The sequence below is a fragment of the Ctenopharyngodon idella genome, chromosome 18, assembly GCF_019924925.1.
Source record: "Ctenopharyngodon idella isolate HZGC_01 chromosome 18, HZGC01, whole genome shotgun sequence".
Lineage (NCBI taxonomy): Eukaryota > Metazoa > Chordata > Actinopteri > Cypriniformes > Xenocyprididae > Ctenopharyngodon > Ctenopharyngodon idella.
Genome location: NC_067237.1, coordinates 1,746,867 through 1,767,229, shown reverse-complemented (window position 1 = coordinate 1,767,229; position 20,363 = coordinate 1,746,867). Strand labels below are relative to the sequence as shown.

Below are 20,363 nucleotides of genomic sequence, written 5' to 3'. Positions count from 1 at the left end.
GGTTCTTGCTGAAGCTCAAACGTGCTGCGTAACACGAGAATGAACCTCATTGGTTCTTGCTGAAGCTCAAACGTGCTGCGTAACAGGAGAATGAACCTCATTGGTTCTTGCTGAAGCTCAAACGTGCTGCATAACACGAGAATGAACCTCATTGGTTCTTGCTGAAGCTCAAACGTGCTGCGTAACACGAGAATGAACCTCATTGGTTCTTGCTGAAGCTCAAACGTGCTGCGTAACACGAGAATGAACCTCATCGGTTCTTGCGGAAGCTCAAACATGCTGCATAACACGAGAATGAACCTCATTGGTTCTTGCTGAAGCTCAAACGTGCTGCGTAACAGGAGAATGAACCTCATTGGTTCTTGCTGAAGCTCAAACGTGCTGCGTAACACGAGAATGAACCTCATTGGTTCTCGCTGAAGCTCAAACGTGCTGCGTAACACGAAAACGAACCTCATCGGTTCTTGCAGAAGCTCAAACATGCTGCATAACACACAAGAACGAACCTCATCGGTTCTTGCGGAAGCTCAAATGTGCTGCGTAACATGAGAACGAACCTCATTGGTTCTTGCAGAAGCTCAAATGTGCTGCGTAACATGAGAACGAACCTCATTGACCTCATTGGTTCTTGCGGAAGCTTGAATGTGCTGCATAACACGAGAATGAACCTCATTGGTTCTCGCGGAAGCTCAAACGTGCAGCGTAACAGGAGAATGAACCTCATTGGTTCTTGCTGAAGCTCAAACGTGCTGCGTAACACGAGAATGAACCTCATCGGTTCTTGCGGAAGCTCAAACGTGCTGCGTAACACGAGAATGAACCTCATTGGTTCTTGTGGAAGCTCAAACGTGCTGCGTAACACGAGAATGAACCTCATTGGTTCTTGCGGAAGCTCAAACGTGCTGCGTAACACGAGAATGAACCTCATTGGTTCTTGTGGAAGCTCAAACGTGCTGCGCAACACGAGAATGAACCTCATTGGTTCTTGAGGAAGCTCAAACGTGCAGCGTAACAGGAGAATGAACCTCATTGGTTCTTGCTGAAGCTCAAACGTGCTGCGTAACACGAGAATGAACCTCATTGGTTCTTGCTGAAGCTCAAACGTGCTGCGTAACACGAGAATGAACCTCATCGGTTCTTGCGGAAGCTCAAACATGCTGCATAACACGAGAATGAACCTCATTGGTTCTTGCTGAAGCTCAAACGTGCTGCGTAACAGGAGAATGAACCTCATTGGTTCTTGCTGAAGCTCAAACGTGCTGCGTAACACGAGAATGAACCTCATTGGTTCTCGCGGAAGCTCAAACGTGCAGCGTAACAGGAGAATGAACCTCATTGGTTCTTGCTGAAGCTCAAACGTGCTGCATAACACACAAGAACGAACCTCATCGGTTCTTGCGGAAGCTCAAATGTGCTGCGTAACATGAGAACGAACCTCATTGGTTCTTGCAGAAGCTCAAATGTGCTGTGTAACATGAGAACGAACCTCATTGACCTCATTGGTTCTTGCGGAAGCTTGAATGTGCTGCATAACACGAGAATGAACCTCATTGGTTCTCGCGGAAGCTCAAACGTGCAGCGTAACAGGAGAATGAACCTCATTGGTTCTTGCTGAAGCTCAAACGTGCTGCGTAACACGAGAATGAACCTCATCGGTTCTTGCGGAAGCTCAAACGTGCTGCGTAACACGAGAATGAACCTCATTGGTTCTTGCGGAAGCTCAAACGTGCTGCGTAACACGAGAATGAACCTCATTGGTTCTTGTGGAAGCTCAAACGTGCTGCGCAACACGAGAATGAACCTCATTGGTTCTTGAGGAAGCTCAAACGTGCAGCGTAACAGGAGAATGAACCTCATTGGTTCTTGCAGAAGCTCAAACGTGCTGCGTAACATGAGAACGAACCTCATTGACCTCATTGGTTCTCGCGGAAGCTCAAACGTGCTGCGTAACATGAGAACAAACCTCATCGGTTCTTGCAGAAGCTCAAACGTGCTGCATAACACACAAGAACAAACCTCATCGGTTCTTGCGGAAGCTCAAATGTGCTGCGTAACATGAGAACGAACCTCATTGACCTCATTGGTTCTCGCGGAAGCTCAAACGTGCTGCGTAACACGAGAATGAACCTCATTGGTTCTCGCGGAAGCTCAAACGTGCTGCGTAACACGAGAATGAACCTCATTGGTTCTCGCGGAAGCTCAAACGTGCTGCGTAACAGGAGAATGAACCTCATTGGTTCTCGCGGAAGCTCAAACGTGCAGCGTAACAGGAGAATGAACCTCATTGGTTCTCGCGGAAGCTCAAACGTGCAGCGTAACAGGAGAATGAACCTCATTGGTTCTCGCGGAAGCTCAAACGTGCAGCGTAACAGGAGAATGAACCTCATTGGTTCTCGCGGAAGCTCAAACGTGCAGCGTAACAGGAGAATGAACCTCATTGGTTCTTGCGGAAGCTCAAACGTGCTGCGTAACACGAGAACGAACCTCATTGGTTCTTGCGGAAGCTCAAACGTGCAGCGTAACAGGAGAATGAACCTCATTGACCTCATTGGTTCTTGCGGAAGCTTGAATGTGCTGCGTAACACAAGAAAGAACCTCATTGGTTCTTGCGTAAGCTCAAACGTGCTGCGTAACACGAGAACGAACCTCATTGGTTCTTGCTTAAGCTCAAACGTGCAGCGTAACAGGAGAATGAACCTCATTGACCTCATTGGTTCTTGCGGAAGCTCAAACGTGCTGCGTAACACAAGAAAGAACCTCATTGGTTCTTGCGTAAGCTCAAACGTGCAGCGTAACACGAGAACGAACCTCATCGGTTCTCGCATGCATCAAGCAAACATGCTTGAGCTTTCGTTTACCATAACTGATGGGGGTTGAATGTTTATATGTGAATAAAAGCCTTTAATTCAAACTTTTCATATTATAAAGTGACAATATTTCATATTGTAAAGCACGTTTTGCAAGAGGTTTGTTCTCGTGCGTAAAGCAGGTTTGGTTGAGCTTCTGTTTATGTTCACTGATCAATGCAAGTGAATAAATCAATATGTGAATAAAAGCCTAAATTCACTCTGTTCATCATATAAAGCAATCAAGTCTTTTCAGAAAATTTGTTTTCTGAAAAGTAGTTTCAGAACTAATCGGCTCTATTCATATGGATTAGTTTTATGATCTCTTTATGAACGTTTTGAAGCGTAACAGTGGTAGTCGCATAGCTGTCTATGGAGGGACAGAAATCTCTCACATTTCATCAAAAATATCTTAATTTTTGTTCCGAAGATTTACGAAAGTCTTACAGGTTTGGAACAACATGAGGGTGAGTAATTAATGACAGAATTTTCATTTTTGGATAAACTAACGCTTTAAATACATTTAAGTGGCCTTTTATTTCATTCATTTTATAGTACCTTTATGTACAGTTTTTTAAAAATTTTCCTTTACAAGTAAGCTGTTCCAAATAGGTCACTGGGTCAGCGAATACCTGTTTCTGTTAGGATGCAAAATCAGATCAGACAGCGAAACAGCTCAGTAGTGTTTGGAAAAAGAGCCGTAAAATCAGTAGACAGGAGACCTGAATCCCCCACACATGACCAAGCAGACAGTGAGGTATGAACACACGAACACAAAGCAATGTTGCATCATACTAAAAATGTCTTTTAACACAAAATGTAACATGGGAGGTTGAGAAGCTTGGTTGAAGATTAATTTATATGACAATTACATAAACAAAAGTTGGCTAAATGAAAGGACTAGCATGCTCTGTGTGAGAAAGCAAGAGAAACAGGCATGGGTTCATTCGGGGGAGGGAGGCTGCAAGCGTGTGATGCAGGCCAGCCGCAAGAAGAAGGAATGCATCTGCTGAAGAATGAGAGAAAGCGAGGGAAAAGAGGGAAAGGCAGAGGAGGAGACAGGCTGGAAAGAGGGAGGGAATAGAGAAGTGTGTGTTTGTAGAGATGTGTATGTGTGTGTGGCATGGCTGTTGAATGAGTGGGCCTTGTGTAGCAGTATTCCGGCCGCTTCTCTGCCCTAGAGCCACATGTGTGTGTTTGTGTGTGCATTTGCACGTGTTTGCGAGAGACAGACCACCGGCCACCACTAACTGACGGAGAAACACCATTGGTGTTTCTCAAACTCAGCACAAGACACCTTTGTATGCAGTTTTCGCCTGTGCAATGAGAGGAATGACACTGTGGAGAGCTCACTGCTTGTGTCTGGTGGTCCTCCTGATCCCTCTGCAGGGAAATGCCCACCCACAGTGCCTGGACTACAAGCCTCCATTCCAGCCTCCGGAGCCCCTGCTCTTCTGCAAGGAGTATGCCAAATTTGGATGCTGTGACTTAGACAGGGATAACCAAATTTCACAGCGCTTCTACCAGATCATGGACTACTTCGATCATACGGGATTCATGGCCTGTGGGAAGTACATCCGCAGTATTCTTTGCCAGGTGAGTCTCAGGTGGCTATTTTGACTTTAGCCCATGAAATTCCCTATAGAATATAGAGATATGTAAGACAGGATTATTGAATTATATTTATTAATTATTTAATTATATTAATATTGAATAAATAACATAAAATGTTAACAATTAATTTAATTATTCATTCAGTTTTGATGTAAATGATGAGATTTTGTAATACAGACTGTGCCTCATTCATACAGAGGAAGTTACATCATTGCGTGAGTTACATCATTTTTGTTTTGGCTTTGCTTTTACATGGCTGGATGACTTCTGCATTAGTAATGACTGAGCTATTTTTAGGGATGATGACCTCAGTTTAAAATGCGAGATATTACTATGGTAATTTCATGTGAATTGTAGGCCTACTCTTCAGTCTTAAAAATAAAACTAAAGTAAGTCAACCAAAACTAAAAACAACAAAAAAATAAAAACTCACAGTTAATATTTGTCTTTATCTGAGATTTAGCGCACAGGAACACATTATTTTGTAAAACCATATGGTTTCTTTTTGGGACCAACCAAAACTTATTTAGTTACCTACTTACATCAAGGCTGCCGGGATTAAATGATGATATTTGATCATATGGCTTTGAGATTGCAGTGGGATTGAGGTTGGCAAAGGGAACACCTGATTTATTTGACTACTTAGTGGTGAAGCTGAGCTCAATGATTGCCTTTGTTGGAACATTTACTCCAGATACAGGGAGCTGCTTGTGTTCTCCAACCTGCAGAGAAGCAAAATATATGCTTCCTCTTTAACTAGGCATGGGATGTATCATTTTCCTGTGCAAAGGTCAGGGCAACAATGCTATTAAACAAAGATAGAAGAAAGAAAGAACAAGAGTAGAGGATGGGCTACTAAATATTCATAATACATCAGTTTTGAACCAATCTGATTGGTCGAACAAATTCCAAGTGCCGATATTGATTTCAACAGCACTGGGACTTTTCGCTGTTTGAATCAGCTTGTTTGCATTTGTGCTTTCCAGACTTTCACCAGTAGATGGCAACACCTGGCTGTCTTTTTGAGTTATTGAATCATTCATTCATTCAACTGATTCATTCAATATGCTGATTCATTCAGGAATCAGGACCAAAACAGGTGACTGTCTTTAAAGGATTAGTTCAGAACTCAAATTTCCTGATAATTTACTCACACCCATGTCATCCAAGATGTTTATGTCTTTCTTTCTTCAGTCGAAAAGAAATTAAGGTTTTTTAGAAAAAACATTCTAGGATTTTTCTCCATATAGTGGACTTCACTGGGGTTCAACGGGTTGAAGGTCCAAATGTCAGTTTCAGTGCAGCTTCAAAGAGCTCTACACGATCCCAGACGAGAAATAAGGGTCTTATCTAGAGAAATGATTTGTCATTTTCTAAAAAGAAATAAAATTTATATACTTTTTAACCGCAATTGCTCGTCTTGCACTGCTCTGTGATGCGCCACGCATTACGTAATCATGTTGGAAAGGTCACGCATGACGTAGGCGGAAGTACCGATCCAGTGTTTACAAAGTGAATGTGCAAAGACTAATTCAAACGTCCTTTACAAAAAAAAAGTAAAACAACGATGTAGGATGATTTTGAAGTTGGAGGAGAAAATGAAAATTTTTCGCCCTACTGCGGTACTTCCGCCTACATCACGCGTGACCTTTCCAACATGATTATGTAATGTGTGAAATCGTGGATGCACATCACAGAGCAGTGCAAGACGAGCATTTGTGGTTAAAAACTACATAATTTTTTTTTTTTTTAGAAAATGGCCGATCGTTTCGCTAGATAAGACCCTTATTCCTCGTCTGAACTAAGACAGAATGACTCATTCAACCAATTAATTCAAAAACACTGATTTGTTCTGAATCAAAAAGGTATCCAAAATCGCATAGCTACTCTTGAGTAGATACTTATTTTGAATAATATATGAGATAACTGACTACTATTTTTCCATACTATTTTTCACTTACTATAGTAGGGAACTATGCGATTTCGGATGCAGCCACTGTCTTTATGAGTGAGTCATCGAATCATTCGATTTGTGATTCATTCAGGAACATAACACCGCTACTGTTTGTTGCTTGGAGAAGTACTGGAAATATCTGGAATATATTGTCTAAAATAAGTTACTTACCTTCTTTTCTTTTTTTTTTTTGCTTAAGTGATATAAGTGAGTATAAAACATCAATATCACACTCTCAATTATGTTGCTGGTCTTGGCTGCGATTCAGAGCGTGCTTATGTTATTGCATAAATAAATAGCATAATTTTGCAAAATAATGAATATGCAATCAGTAATTTTATTCTCAGATATGCCATGTTCTTTAGGCCACACTTTTGGACACTCTCTTGAGGTTTATGTTATCACAGACCAAATCAAAACCAGATACAGTACAAACGTTTGTTTTATAAGGCATTTGCTATTCTGTTTCAACAGAGAAAAGCTTTTAGGCAAAGCTGTAAACTCATAATTGCCTAATGAGTGACGGGCACAAATATATAAGCTAACGGCTTTGAGGCACAGTAGAGTGGGGCAAATGTGTTGATGAGTGAAACCCTGCTGAGACCATCTGTTGAACAAAATCCATCAGCGGTTTGATAACAACAGAGATTGTGATCTCCTACAGAGTCTCACAATTACAGAACCATATAAACAAAATTATATGAGGGACAGAAAAAGAAGAACACAATGACTGGACAAGAACTCACAATAGGATCAGAAGGTATTGAGGACAAAAATATACAGTCTAAGAAAAGCGAGCATGGGAATTGGTGCTTTTCCCAGCATTGTTTAAAAAAAGTAAACATTTGGCATTGTACTCAGAAGTGTTTACTAACCTCGCATGCAGTTTAAACATTCAATATAACACCTCAACTCATCTTATATGATATCCATAAAGCAAAATCAGATGAATAAGTCTTTTATTAGTCATTTGAGGGTGATATTTTGCCCTATATGTCCTCAGAAATCATGTCCCATGAACTACAGTTTTTATTAGGTCTGAAAACTACAGTGATATTTTGTAGATTCAGATGTTTCCTTCATATAGAGCCTCATTTCAGACCGTTCTGCAAGTTTTTCTATGCTAACAGGATATTACATAACAATGTGTGTTGTTGAGGAAATGCTGGACTCATTTATACCACATAATCCCCTCAATAGGTTTTTGTTTGAATTGCAATCAAACATTATTACAGAGACCTGAAACATTACTCATCCACATCTTGGCTACATTACAATGTCTGTAATGTGTTATGAGTGAGATACCCCATCTATCCAAACCACTTTCAGGTCCATTGTTTGTTTAATGTCATTGTAGTAATCTCAGATGATTTCCAGTCCCGAGCTGGCATTATCATTGCCAAGGCTGGCTCAGTCCTCTGATGGGTGTGGTGTTGTGGCTAAGGCATAATGAGGGCTTGGATAGCCCAAAATGTCCAAGAGTCACTGTATTTATAGCTCAAACCATCATCACCAGCTGCTGGATTGAATCCCAGGATCCCGGCTGCAGAGAAGACGTGCAGAGTGCCACGTTTGCCAGAGTATGAGGAGAGAAACGAAAAGGCTTACACAGCAAATACATTTTGGATGAATTCACTATTTGAGCAATTATAGGGTTAACTGAAGGTTTACTGATGATGGCAATGACATGACACAATTTTTTTTCAATCAATTTATTTGAAAAAAAAAAAAAAATCAAACATTAAGATATTATGTACACTCACATGCATTTAAGGTGTATGGAAAATAATATTTTGGAAAATAAAATATAGAGTTACAGTTATGCCCTTGATTTAGAACAATTATTAATACATTATAGTTTTAGTTATCGTCATCTTAAGGTGCAATCACATTTACTGTTTTTCTGTGAATTTTCGCAGATGAAATCCAGTCATTTCAATAGAAATCCAAGGAAGCTTGCAACAGGTTCAAGTTTGTCACATGCATATTCGCCATGTTGGCAGACTAAAAAACGCTTGGTTTGAAAGCGACTTCTGTGTGAGCTGTGCTCAAATAAAAAATAGACAATGGACCTCTTTTGCCATCAAAATTTTGCTAATGTGATTGCAACGGGACTTTGAAGCTGCTTAAAAGCTGAATCTTAGACTCAGTGTCCAAAAGTAATCTTGATCTTTGAGAAACTGTTAGATAATAATTGAGTAACTGTGCATGCTTTGATTTGCTTGGTTCAGGAATGCTCCCCTTATGCCGCGCATCTGTACGATGCAGAAGATGCCAACACCCCGATGAGGGAGCTTCCCGGCCTCTGTGGAAACTACTGTGGTGATTACTGGCTCCATTGCCGTTACACTCTCAGCCTTCTGATCAATAACAATGAAACACATGCTATTGAAGAAGACCAAAGCAAGTTCTGCAAATACCTTGAGCTGAAAGATCCCGAGTACTGTTACCCAAACGTCCTCTCTAACGACGAGCTCAACGCCAACCTGGGAGATGTGAAGGCGGATCCGCAAGGATGCATACAATTATGCCTTGAAGAAGTCGCAAACGGTCTTCGCAATCCTGTCGCGATGATACATGCGAATGACGGAACTCACCGCTTCTTTGTAGCCGAGCAGTTGGGTTACGTGTGGACTTACTTGCCGAATGGTTCTAGAATTGATAGGCCCTTCCTGAATCTGACCAAAGCAGTTCTAACTTCACCTTGGGCAGGAGATGAGCGAGGGTTCCTCTGCATTGCCCTGCATCCTCGTTTCACGAAGGTGAAAAAGGCCTACGTCTACTACTCTGTGTCTGTGAAGAAGCAGGAGAAGATTCGCATCAGTGAGTTCATCGTGTCCGATTCAGATATGAATATGCTGGATCACTCCTCAGAAAGGTGAGATTCATTAAAACACATAAGGAAAACATGTCAGGAACATGGCAGGACAGTCTAACTTGCACTGACATATTCATGTTGTAATATCAAGCTGCTTTTCGGGCCGTGCCATGCTAAACCGTGGTAGAATGCGTGTAGTGACGTCGCCACTCAGGATTGGTCACTTGTCTGTTGCCTGGCTAGCAGTTTCTCTGTAGCTGGCCAAGCGTACAATTTGCAAGTGTGGGCATCTGCAGGTCATAGTACGGGGCGTGCCAAAATGTAGTATCCGTGCTAAAAGGTAGTGGCCGTGCCGAAATGTAGTGGGAGTGCTGAAATGTAGTATCCGTGCTAAAAGGTAGTGGCCGTGCAGAAATGTGGTGGGCGTGCTGAAAGGTAAAGGGCGTGCCGAAATGTAGTGGGCATGCAGAAAGGCAGTGGCCATGCTGAAAGGTAGTGGGTGTGCTAAAAAGTAGGGGGCGTGTCGAAATGTAGTGGACTTGCTGAAAGGTAGGAGGCGTGCTAAAATGTAGTGGGAGTGCTGAAAGGTAAAGGGTGTGCCGAAATGTAGTCAGCATGCTGAAAGGTAGGAGGCATGCCGAAATGTAGTAGGCGTGCTGAAAGGCAGTGGGCATGCTGAAAGGTAGGGGGCATGTAGAAATGTAGTGGGCGTGCTGAAAGGTAGGGGGCGTGCCGTGAAATGTGTCGTGTTGCCGTGATGTTGGTAGTGGGCGTGCTGAAAGGTAGGGGACTTGCAGAAATGTAGTGGGTGTGCCGAGATGTAGTGGGTGTGCTGAAAAGTAGTGGGCATGCTGAAAGGTAGGGGGCAGGCCGAAATGTAGTGGGCGTGGCGAAAGGCAGTGGGCATGCTTATAGCTTGTAATGTAAATCAATGAGATCTTTATAAGAGTATAACAGACACTTACACTTACAGACACTTACACTAAATCCATATAAATATCAGTCGTCACTCTATATTTGCCAATAATGCCTTAGTAAGATGATATTTAAATGCTTAGTTTTATGATCAAAGCTCTGTAGTTTTAAAACATATAATACAATGCAATTCAGTGATGATTGAGAGATGAACAAATAAACATTTCTCAAATACTATTCTTACATTTACTGTATACAAATCAGTAAAGATTACAGCAAAAAAGACACATGAACCAGGACCTAAAGGTGGATGTTTTTACATACTAAAAGGACTTTTATTGGCTAATCAAGTCTAAACTATCAAATGACAGAAGGCATGTACTAGATTGTGTGCAACAGGTTTGTCAGCAAAGTCATGATGTTGGTAATTTAGAGGTTTTAAAGATTCATGTATCAATTGGATTTATAGATTTAATAAGTTTGGAAGAAAAGTTTGATTAATTAGCAGCTCAAAAAAAAAAAAAAAAACATTCTGAAATACAAGACTTTCTATTAAAAACTTTCTTTTAGATGTGTGATTTTCACCCATTTTTTTGTCAGTCACTGTGAAATAGTTTGACTGTTGATGCTTATTTTGGTTCACAGGACACTTCTAGAAGTTGATGAGCCTGCATCAAACCACAATGGAGGTCAGCTGCTGTTTGGGTTGGATGGATATCTGTACATATTCATAGGAGATGGAGGCAAAGCGGGAGACCCTTTCGGAAAGTTTGGGAATTCTCAAAACAAGTAAGTAATCGTCACACTCTTTATGTATCTTTAATTGAAAAACTCGACTCTTTTCCATACTGTGTTTGCACCATAAAAGTGGCCCATGCGAGTAAAAAATCTACCGCTGAATATAGTGTGCAAGCTATATGCATCACTTTTATGGTGTTTTTGTCATTTTTGGAGCTCAAAGCCTAATTTAAGTAGTTTAACTCTAGAGTTTGGCATGCATTTGCTCCAGTTGAGTAATGCACATTTAGCCAGACAGACACACAGCCTCAAAATATTAGCCTTGGCCTGCCACCCTCCTGTCCCCATGTGACATAAGCAGACCTGGCAGTGCCTGCTGAATATACAGAGCTGCACGATGAAACTCAGTTTCACAACTGCACAGCAAGCCTTTCATCCTTATAGAGAAACCTGTCGTAGCCACAGAAGTCTTGGAGTCCTGGTGTCGATGACTAACAGAGGAGTATATACTGGGTTGTACTATATTGACACTACATGTTGAATGTGGAGGAACTGTCTCATTGCCATGGTCTTCTGTATCACACACATTATTAAAGAGCTTCATATCAACCTTCTATGGTGATTCTTGCCTCTAAGATGCGAATTTGTTGAAGCATGTTTCATTTATTTGTAATAAAGCATTATCAGCAATCACAGTAACTTGATTATATATATATATATATATATATAATGACTGACAATAATGATGCTGGTCTGAAGTTGATTGATATTAACATAATAATTCATAAATCTAATCCACAGTGAATTCAGTGTTTTGTTTTTGTTTATCTTTTAAGCTTGTAAATTAGGCAAAAATAACAGAAAAAGAACAAAGCAGAAAAAAAGATACATTGAATGAAGTACCTAAGCCAGGAGTAGCTTTAATTCTTTTCACTGGAGAGAAAATGAGTAAATAGGCCTCTTCATGGACAGTTCAAGCCCATGCCAGTGTCAATATTGACATAGGGCATTGTGGGATACGAGAGGCCTAGCATGAGGTTAGAAAGGATGCGGTTGAGAGAGAGAAAAGGAGCAGATGGTGCAAACGTTTATAGGACAGGTTTAAAGTAAACTACTGTATAGTCTTACGAGTGCAATCTTAGGGATACATTATTTTTATTACTTCATTGTTAAAACACAAATGCTTTTCTCAAGTAAAAACTCACTGTGATGTTACAGGTCCGCTCTTCTAGGCAAAGTCCTGCGAATAGACGTAGACAACAATGATTATGGCGCCCCCTACAGTATCCCATCAGACAATCCTTTTGTGGGAGAGAAGGACTCGAGGCCAGAAATCTATGCCTACGGCGTGAGGAACATGTGGAGATGTTCAATCGACAGGGGTGATCCAGTCAGCGGCCAGGGCCGAGGCAGAATGTTCTGCGGGGATGTTGGGCAGAATAAATACGAGGAAGTGGATCTCATTGAAAAAGGAGGGAACTATGGGTGGAGGGCAAAAGAGGGCTTCTCCTGTTACGACAACAAACTATGCTCCAACTCGTCACTCGGTAAGAAAGTCTTTCAATTTTCAATTTTATTTTTTAATCTGTAGTGGCCAAAAGTGATGTCCGGAGAGAGAGAGGAAAAAAAAAATGTCCGGAGAGGATAAATTTGTTTTTAATTACCCTACAAATTCAATTAAACCATTAAAAATATTTTTTAAAAATAAATAAAAAATACAAAACGCTAGACTTGGTTAAGGTATTTATCTGACAAAATTATTTGGCAAAAAAAAGGCTACAGGCTTTATTTTACTATACAAAAAAAAATAAAAAAATAAAAATAAATAAATAAATAAATGCATAGAAACAATTTTTAATGCAGTGAGCCTAATCAGAAGCTCAAGCATACCTGATCGACCCGCTAGAACAAACCTCATTGGTTCTTGCGGAACCTCGTGTAACACGAGAATGAGCCTCATTGGTTCTCGCATGTCAAGTGAACATGCTTGAGCTTCAGTTTACCATATAGTTGATGTGTGCATTGATACATGTTTATATGCGAATAAAAGCCTAAATTCAATTTGTTCAGGGTATAACGCGATCGTGTCTCTTCAGAAAATCTGGACTAAACGGCTCAATTCATATGGATTAGTTTTACGATCTCTTTATAAACTTTTTGAAGCGTCATTTATTGGGTTGTTTCAAATATTATTATTGCTTACTTTAGTTTTTGTTTCTTTTATATTACTTCATGTCAAATTAAAAGGTAACCAAGAATATTCTGATGGTTACAATAATTAAACTAACACATTTTATGCACTTGACATTAAAAAAAAATAATGTTGAAGTAATGAATTTGTGGTATTAGACAAGGAAATCTCACATGTAGGCTAGTATATAATCAGACTACATTACAGCCTGTCATTTTATTCTCATTTAAAAAAAAAAAAAAAAAAAAAAGATGTTCTAAAGAAAATATATGAAAATTACTTTCTTATGAAGTTATCCTTTCTTCATTTATTTTAAAGGAGGCTTTCATGAATCCAGCTTCAGTTTTCTCAAACTGCTGTTGGTTCCACTTGAGTTTTGAAGAGTATATGAGAGTAAATATCTTTATTTTCCCTTTTTCCATAGATGATATACTTCCGATATTTGCTTACCCACATAAAATCGGCAAGTCTGTAACTGGCGGCTACATCTACAGAGGCTGCCAGATGCCCAATCTCAATGGTCTGTATATCTTTGGGGATTTTATGAGTGGGTACGTGTGTTTTCTTTAATTCATGAATTATAGTCCAATATAATAAAATATAAACAAGAATATCAACATAAGACTAATGCATGATACTTTCCCATAATGACTGATTTATTTCACTGTTCAAATGAATAAATCAGACTTCTCCCATTCTGTGCATCCTAGGCGCCTGATGTCCCTAAAGGAAAACACTGAGACGGGAAAATGGAACTACAAGGAGATTTGTATGGGCGCTGACATAACGTGCCGTTTCCCTAAACTTATAAACAGCTACTACAAGTATATCATATCATTTGGCGAAGATGAGGCAGGTAAATTGAGAGCAGCTCTGTGTGTGACTGTATTTTTAGGCTTTACATTGTTCTTCAATATACAGTCAATAAAGGTTCTATATAGAAACTTAAAGGGTTCTGTCAGGCACATCATATATAGAACAGTTTAGGATCATTTTATGGATTTAGCTTTAATTAACTGATTTTGTTTTAATTCATTTTTAATTTGAATTCAATTTTATGAATTAGACAGCTCATAAACATACTTAATCAGTAGAATAAAACTGTATTATGCAATCATTTAAGACATTTCTCCTTATATAGAACCTTTTTGGCATAAAGGGTTCTTTAAAACTGAGGGTTCTCTGTAGAACCCCACTGAAGAGTGTCCAGTCATCACTGTCTGTGTTTCAGGTGAGCTCTACTTCCTTGCGACGGGAGCGGCGAGTGCCACAGCCAGAGCAGGAGTGGTGTATAAGATAGTGGATCCCTCCAGGTACATACAGTATTACCCTCATGATACTGACACTGACTTCAGACAGGGGATTCAGCTCTGTTACCATCCACTTAATAAAACATTACAGTTATGGTTTTTATACCAAATTTACTAGAGGTATGATGGTAGTGCAGCGATTTAGTAAAAAAAAAAAAAAAACACTTTTGCACTCAAAAATAACCTCCTTCCCCGCCTAATCTGATTGTCTATATTAATTTACATTTACTTTTACATCCATTAATTCAGCTGATACTTACAAATAAGGAAAAAAGATGAGCAGTTGTTTAATTTTTTTGAAATAAACATAAATATCAGTTTCAGTTTTATGTATTTTTTCCTGATGAATAATGAAAAACCCATAAAGAACTTTTTGTAAGTAGTGTTTTTTTTTTTTTTTTTTTTTTTTAGTATGGGGAAAATTCTCACTTTTAACTTGCATATTGGCTGTTTATTAGTACTTATAAAGCACATATTAATGCCTTATTCTGCATGACCATATTTTACATCCCTAAATCCATACCACATACCTAAACTTAAACGCTACGACAACTACCTTATTAATTATTAAAGGGTTAGTTCACCCAAAAATGAAAATTCTGTCATTTATTACTCATGCTCATGCCGTTCCACACCCGTAAGACCTTCGTTCATCTTCGGAACACAAATTAAGATATTTTTGATGAAATCCGATGGCTCAGTGAGGCCTGCATAGCCAGCAATGACATTTCCTCTCTCAAGATCCATTAATGTACTAAAAACATATTTAAATCAGTTCATGTGAGTACAGTGGTTCAATATTAATATTATAAAGTGACGAGAATATTTTTGGTGTGCCAAAAAAAACAAAATAACGACTTATTTAGTGATGGCCGATTTCAAAACACTGCTTCAGGAAGCTTCGGAGCGTAATGAATCAGCGTATTGAATCAGCGGTTTGGAGCGCCAAAGTCACATGATTTCAGCAGTTTGGCGGTTTGACACGCGATCCGAATCATGATTCGACACGCTGATTCATAACGCTCCGAAGCTTCCTGAAGCAGTGTTTTGAAATCGGCCATCACTAAATAAGTCGTTATTTTGTTTTTTTGGTGCACCAAAAATATTCTCGTCGCTTTATAATATTAATATTGAACCACTGTACTCACATGAACTGATTTAAATATGTTTTTAGTACCTTTATGGATCTTGAGAGAGGAAATGTCATTGCTGGCTATGCAGGCCTCACTGAGCCATCAGATTTCAACAAAAATATCTTAATTTGTGTTCCGAAGATTAAAGAAGGTCTTACGGGTGTGGAACAGCATGAGGGTGAGTAATAAATGACATTATTTTCATTTTTGGGTGAACTAACCCTTTAATAAGCAGTAAATTTAGAGTTTATTGAGGCAAAAGTTGTAGTTAATAGTGAATATGTGTTCCCCATACCAAAGTGTTACCATTGTTTTCTATTGGAAAACATATTAATTATACCAAAATGCCTCTTAGAATATCCCAAAATAAATTAATAAATTAAAAGTGATAGTACTTTTTAGGGGCAATATTAAAGGAATAGTTTGCACAAAATATAAATCCTGTCATTTATTCACTCTGATGAGCAATCATAATAGTAATGTTTGTTCTGTTACATAGGGTGTAAGGTATGTTTGTACTTTTGAATTCAACGGTTGTGAAATAAACAGTTGGATATTTTCTTCACTATTTAGGAGGGCCCCTCCAGGCAAATGCAGCTTTAAGCCCACTCCAGTCAACATCAAGGGCAAACTGATTCATTTCAATCCTAAAGAAGGTAAGAGAGCAAATTAACACTCCTTCTTCACATTGAAGGCTTGAGATTTGAGTAGGGCTGCAAGATTAAGAAGAATAAAGCCAAAATTGCGTTATGGCTTAGTGCGATGATCCAAATCGCAAAGGCTGCAACTGAATTAAATGAAGGCGCTGTGTGTTTCAGAGTGAAGCGCAACACTGTGTATTACATATGAGCAGCTCTTGATCTGCCGCTGCTCAGTTCCCAGTAAATGCTACTCCACACAAACTCCATCTGCATCTGCTCTGAGCTTGCCGAGTCATTTTAATGTGCATTTGGAAACACAACATGCACCAACCATCTTCACATACTTAAAATGAGAAGCTTTTATCAACAAAAGATAAGTTTCAAGGGCTCCCTGTCGTTTACCGTCAAAATAAAAAGTTTGACTGTTTAATGTTTAAAGGGGACCTATAATGCCCCTTTCACAAGATGTAATATAAGTCTCTGGTGTCCCCAGAATGTGTCTGTGAAGTTTCAGCTCAAAATACCCCACAGATCATTTATTACAGCTTGTCAAATTTGCCCCTATTTGGGTGTGAGCAAAAGCATGCCGTTTTTGTGTGTGTCCCTTTAAATGCAAATGAGCTGCTGCTCCCAGCCCCCTTTCCAGAAGAGGGCGGAGCTTTAACAGCTCGCGCTTCGGTCGCTCAACAACAACAAAGCTGGAGAATCTCACGCAGACAAAATGAGGATTGTCAGTAACGGTGTTCAGCCTTACATTGTTCAAACCGGAGTCGACACTGATGGAGAGACTCAGGAAGAAGTTACAACTTTTAGAATGAAACTGAACGTTTATAAATGGTTAGTGGATAAATTTATGTAGTTTCTGTGGAGTTGATTCAACTCATCGATTGGCATGTGCCGTCATGTTAAGCTTTTGTGCAAAACGCATATGGACGTCCACTATACATAGCGTACCTGTTTGCCAAACAGAGCCATACACACCAGGCTAACGTTTATGACTGCTATCAAATGCTGTGAATGGACTAATATTTTTTCCAAAATATCGATCGGACAGAAACGCTCCTCTTTTAGCAAAAGAGCTTGCCAGGATCAACTTGCAATCTATCCAAGCTAACAAGACTCTAAATAGTGTTCAGTGCTCGTCTGTGCAGACAACGACAGAACAGTTAGCATGCTTTACTTGAACTTTTGCCATGGCGTTAGAACTGGTACACCGTTGTCGCTTGTGAAAACAAAATGGCGGCGCCGTGGGTGGAAACGTGCAGATTAAGGGGTGGTAATATTATAATAAGATCCCCTTCTTACGTCACTAGAGGAGCGAAATCTGAGCGGCTCGTTTTTTCTTACATGCTTGCAGAGAAAGGCTTACCAAAACAAAGTCCTTTTTCATGTTTTCTGGGTATAAAATATACTTATTTTATAACCATATTGATAATCACAAAATTCTGACCAAATCATGCAGCCCTACAAACAAGAACAGCAAACCTGAAATTTTTTATCAGAAAAGCTCTTTGTTCTGCTAGTTTTTTGAATAATCTGTTTGATTTGTTTCACAGAGTTTGTGATTAACAAAAAACCCTCAACGACTGCCATTCCCAAACCAAAACCGACCAAACCCAGCACAACCCCACGACCGCGAGCACCGATGACAACTCGCAGGATGCCTTCAGTGACCACCGTCCGCCCGTCTACGCCACGACCACAAGTTCTCCATACAACCCCACGGCCTCGACTCACAACCCCAACTCTGACCACCGCCAGGCCCTCGTACTGGACCGCGGCACCCAAAACCACCGCAAAGACCCACACAGGCAGATCCGGTAAACGAGGTCGAGGCAAACCCAGGAGGAAAGGGGATCGCAGGGGGCGGCCTCGCGCCGGGACACCGAGGCTGGTCAGCGCCGACGGACAGAAGGACCGCGGGCGAGTGGAGATCTTCGTGCGTGGAGAATGGGGCACGGTGTGCGATGACATGTTTAACATTCAGGCTGCGGCCGTCGTCTGCCGACAGCTGGGATTTCCCGTGGCAGTGCGGGTGGCGAAGAGAGCGGAGCTCGGCGCAGGGAGGCAGCGGCCTCAGGATCCTGCTGGACGACGTGGAGTGCGAAGGGACGGAACGGACTCTATTACACTGCAAACACGCCAAGCTTGGCAAAAATAACTGTTCTCATGACGAGGACGTAGGCGTAGTTTGTGGCCATTATGAACATGCAGTGGAGTGAAAGACAGTGGTCAGATGTGGGTTGTGATGCAGACCAAAAACACAACTGTTTACAGAGAATACTGTCAATTGCAGTTGACAGAAAAAATGTGTTTTCATTTAAAATGACCAACTATAATATTTTGACAAACTGGAAATGCCCCCATCACAACCAGAAGAGAATCAGTGTTTTGTTTTTGAATGTAGACAAACATGAAATATCATACTAGACTATATGGATGGTTTGATTTAACTACTATAAAAACAAAAATATGATTAAATGAGTAAACTGTACTCATAAGTAATACTCATCAATCAATCAATCATTTTAATCTTTTTTTTTCACACTGAATCATGCACTATTTACACTGCGGTGTGAGTTGTTGATCATCTCGCACAACAAAGATAAATATATTAACTGTGTATATTAACTGATAAATATATTAACTATTAACATATTTTTTTTTCCTCATAAAAATTGTGAAATTAAAGGACTAGTTCACTTTCAAATGAAAATAACCCCAAGTTTTACTCGCCCTCAGGCCATCCTAGGTGTATACGCACTTTCTGATGAACACAGTCGGAGTTATATTAATAAATATCCTGATGCATCTGAGCTTTATAATGGCATTGAGTGATACCAACGAATATGAGCTGAAGAAAGTGCATCCATCCATCATAAACATACTCCACACGGCTCCAGGGGGTTAATAAAGGCCTTCTGATGCAAAGCGATGCATTTGTGTAAAAATATATTTATACATAATACATATTTAACAAGTTATAAAGTAAAATATCTAGCTTCCGCCAGACCGCTTTCCGTATTCAAGTTCCAAAGAAAGTTAAAATGGCGTCGCATCAGTTACACTTTTTATGTAAGTTAAATAGGGAAGGTGTAGGACGTAGCGTAAGCTTTTTGAACTGCGAGAGTTTTACACTTTCTTGCTAGATAACTTGTTAAATATGGATTTATTTATTTTTTTACACAAACGCATCATTTCACTTCAAAAGGACTTTGTTAACCCCCCGGAGCTGTGTGGAGTACGTTTATGATGTATGGAAGCACTTTCTTCAGCTCATACTCGTTGGTATCGCTCACTGCCATTAAAAAGCTCGGATGAGTCAGGATATTTATTAATATAACTCTGATTATGTTCATCAGAAAGAAGAAAGTCATATACACCTAGGATGGCTTGAGGGTGAGTAAAGCTTGGGGTAATTTTCATTTGAAAGTGAACTAATCCTTTAATTAAAACTATTAAAAAACTGATCAAAGCATATCCACCTAGCAATCATTAAGTGTTTTCCGAATTGTCTTTTTCAATTATAATTCAGGTTATTGCTGTGTAAATATTGCATTTTTGTTGCACATTCCAAATGAAATTCCAAATGATGATTGTTTTTAAACACAAATGCTGGACATTCTTTGTTATATTGTAATAATTAAAAAAAAAAAAATGTAAATAAAATCGTTTGCATAATCGTGGTGAAGATTGCAGTTACCTATATTCGTGTAAATCTTTTACATATTATTAGACACGTCTTCTGATGATCTTTGGATGTTGATGATGTGGATGTGATGGTTTCACCAACTTTAACTAATCTGAAACAAAATTAAAAAAAAAAAAAAACTACTAAACACTGAAGCACACTATGGATCAGACCCTTCTCCACTCCTCAAGAATAGCGTGATTTTTCCCCAAACGCGCTGAATGATGCATGTCATCGAGAATACAGCATCGTATTTGATGCAATACCAACAGGTTTTTTGAGACTTCTGCAAGGCATCAGTGAATCTCACAAGCAATCAACGTTTAAAAAAGAGGTCTTGTTGAACGGTGTTGATATTAATGACAGTAAATGTAATAATACATTTTTCAGACGTTTGATTCATTGTCCTACAACATTTCGACATAAATTCTTTTGGAATGACCATTTTGAGAATATTAATTGGAGATTGATTTGGACTTATAACAACAAATACTGTATCAATAATAAAGTTA

The 20,363-nt window shown here is 39.6% G+C and overlaps 1 protein-coding gene across 1 annotated transcript; it reads left to right on the top strand.

Moving 5' to 3' along the window:
* The first annotated feature begins 3,624 nt into the window (after positions 1-3,624).
* si:ch211-136a13.1 (HHIP-like protein 1) lies at positions 3,625-18,922 on the top strand. Its single transcript, XM_051869623.1, has 9 exons — positions 3,625-4,442; positions 8,646-9,292; positions 10,793-10,936; positions 12,104-12,432; positions 13,501-13,627; positions 13,787-13,932; positions 14,308-14,389; positions 16,093-16,175; positions 17,717-18,922. Exons 1-9 carry the CDS (start codon positions 4,170-4,172, stop codon positions 18,319-18,321), a joined length of 2,436 nt encoding a protein of 811 aa, XP_051725583.1. The 5' UTR covers positions 3,625-4,169; the 3' UTR covers positions 18,322-18,922.
* Positions 18,923-20,363: the final 1,441 nt, after the last annotated feature.

Bases quoted from the DNA above. Each gene is read 5' to 3' on its own strand.
- si:ch211-136a13.1 (XM_051869623.1), top strand. From the start codon at position 4,170: ATGAGAGGAATGACACTGTGGAGAGCTCACTGCTTGTGTCTGGTGGTC. The intron at 4,443-8,645 runs GTGAGTCTCAGG...TGCTTGGTTCAG, and splicing joins TCCGCAGTATTCTTTGCCAG to GAATGCTCCCCTTATGCCGC. The intron at 16,176-17,716 runs GTAAGAGAGCAA...TTTGTTTCACAG, and splicing joins TCATTTCAATCCTAAAGAAG to AGTTTGTGATTAACAAAAAA.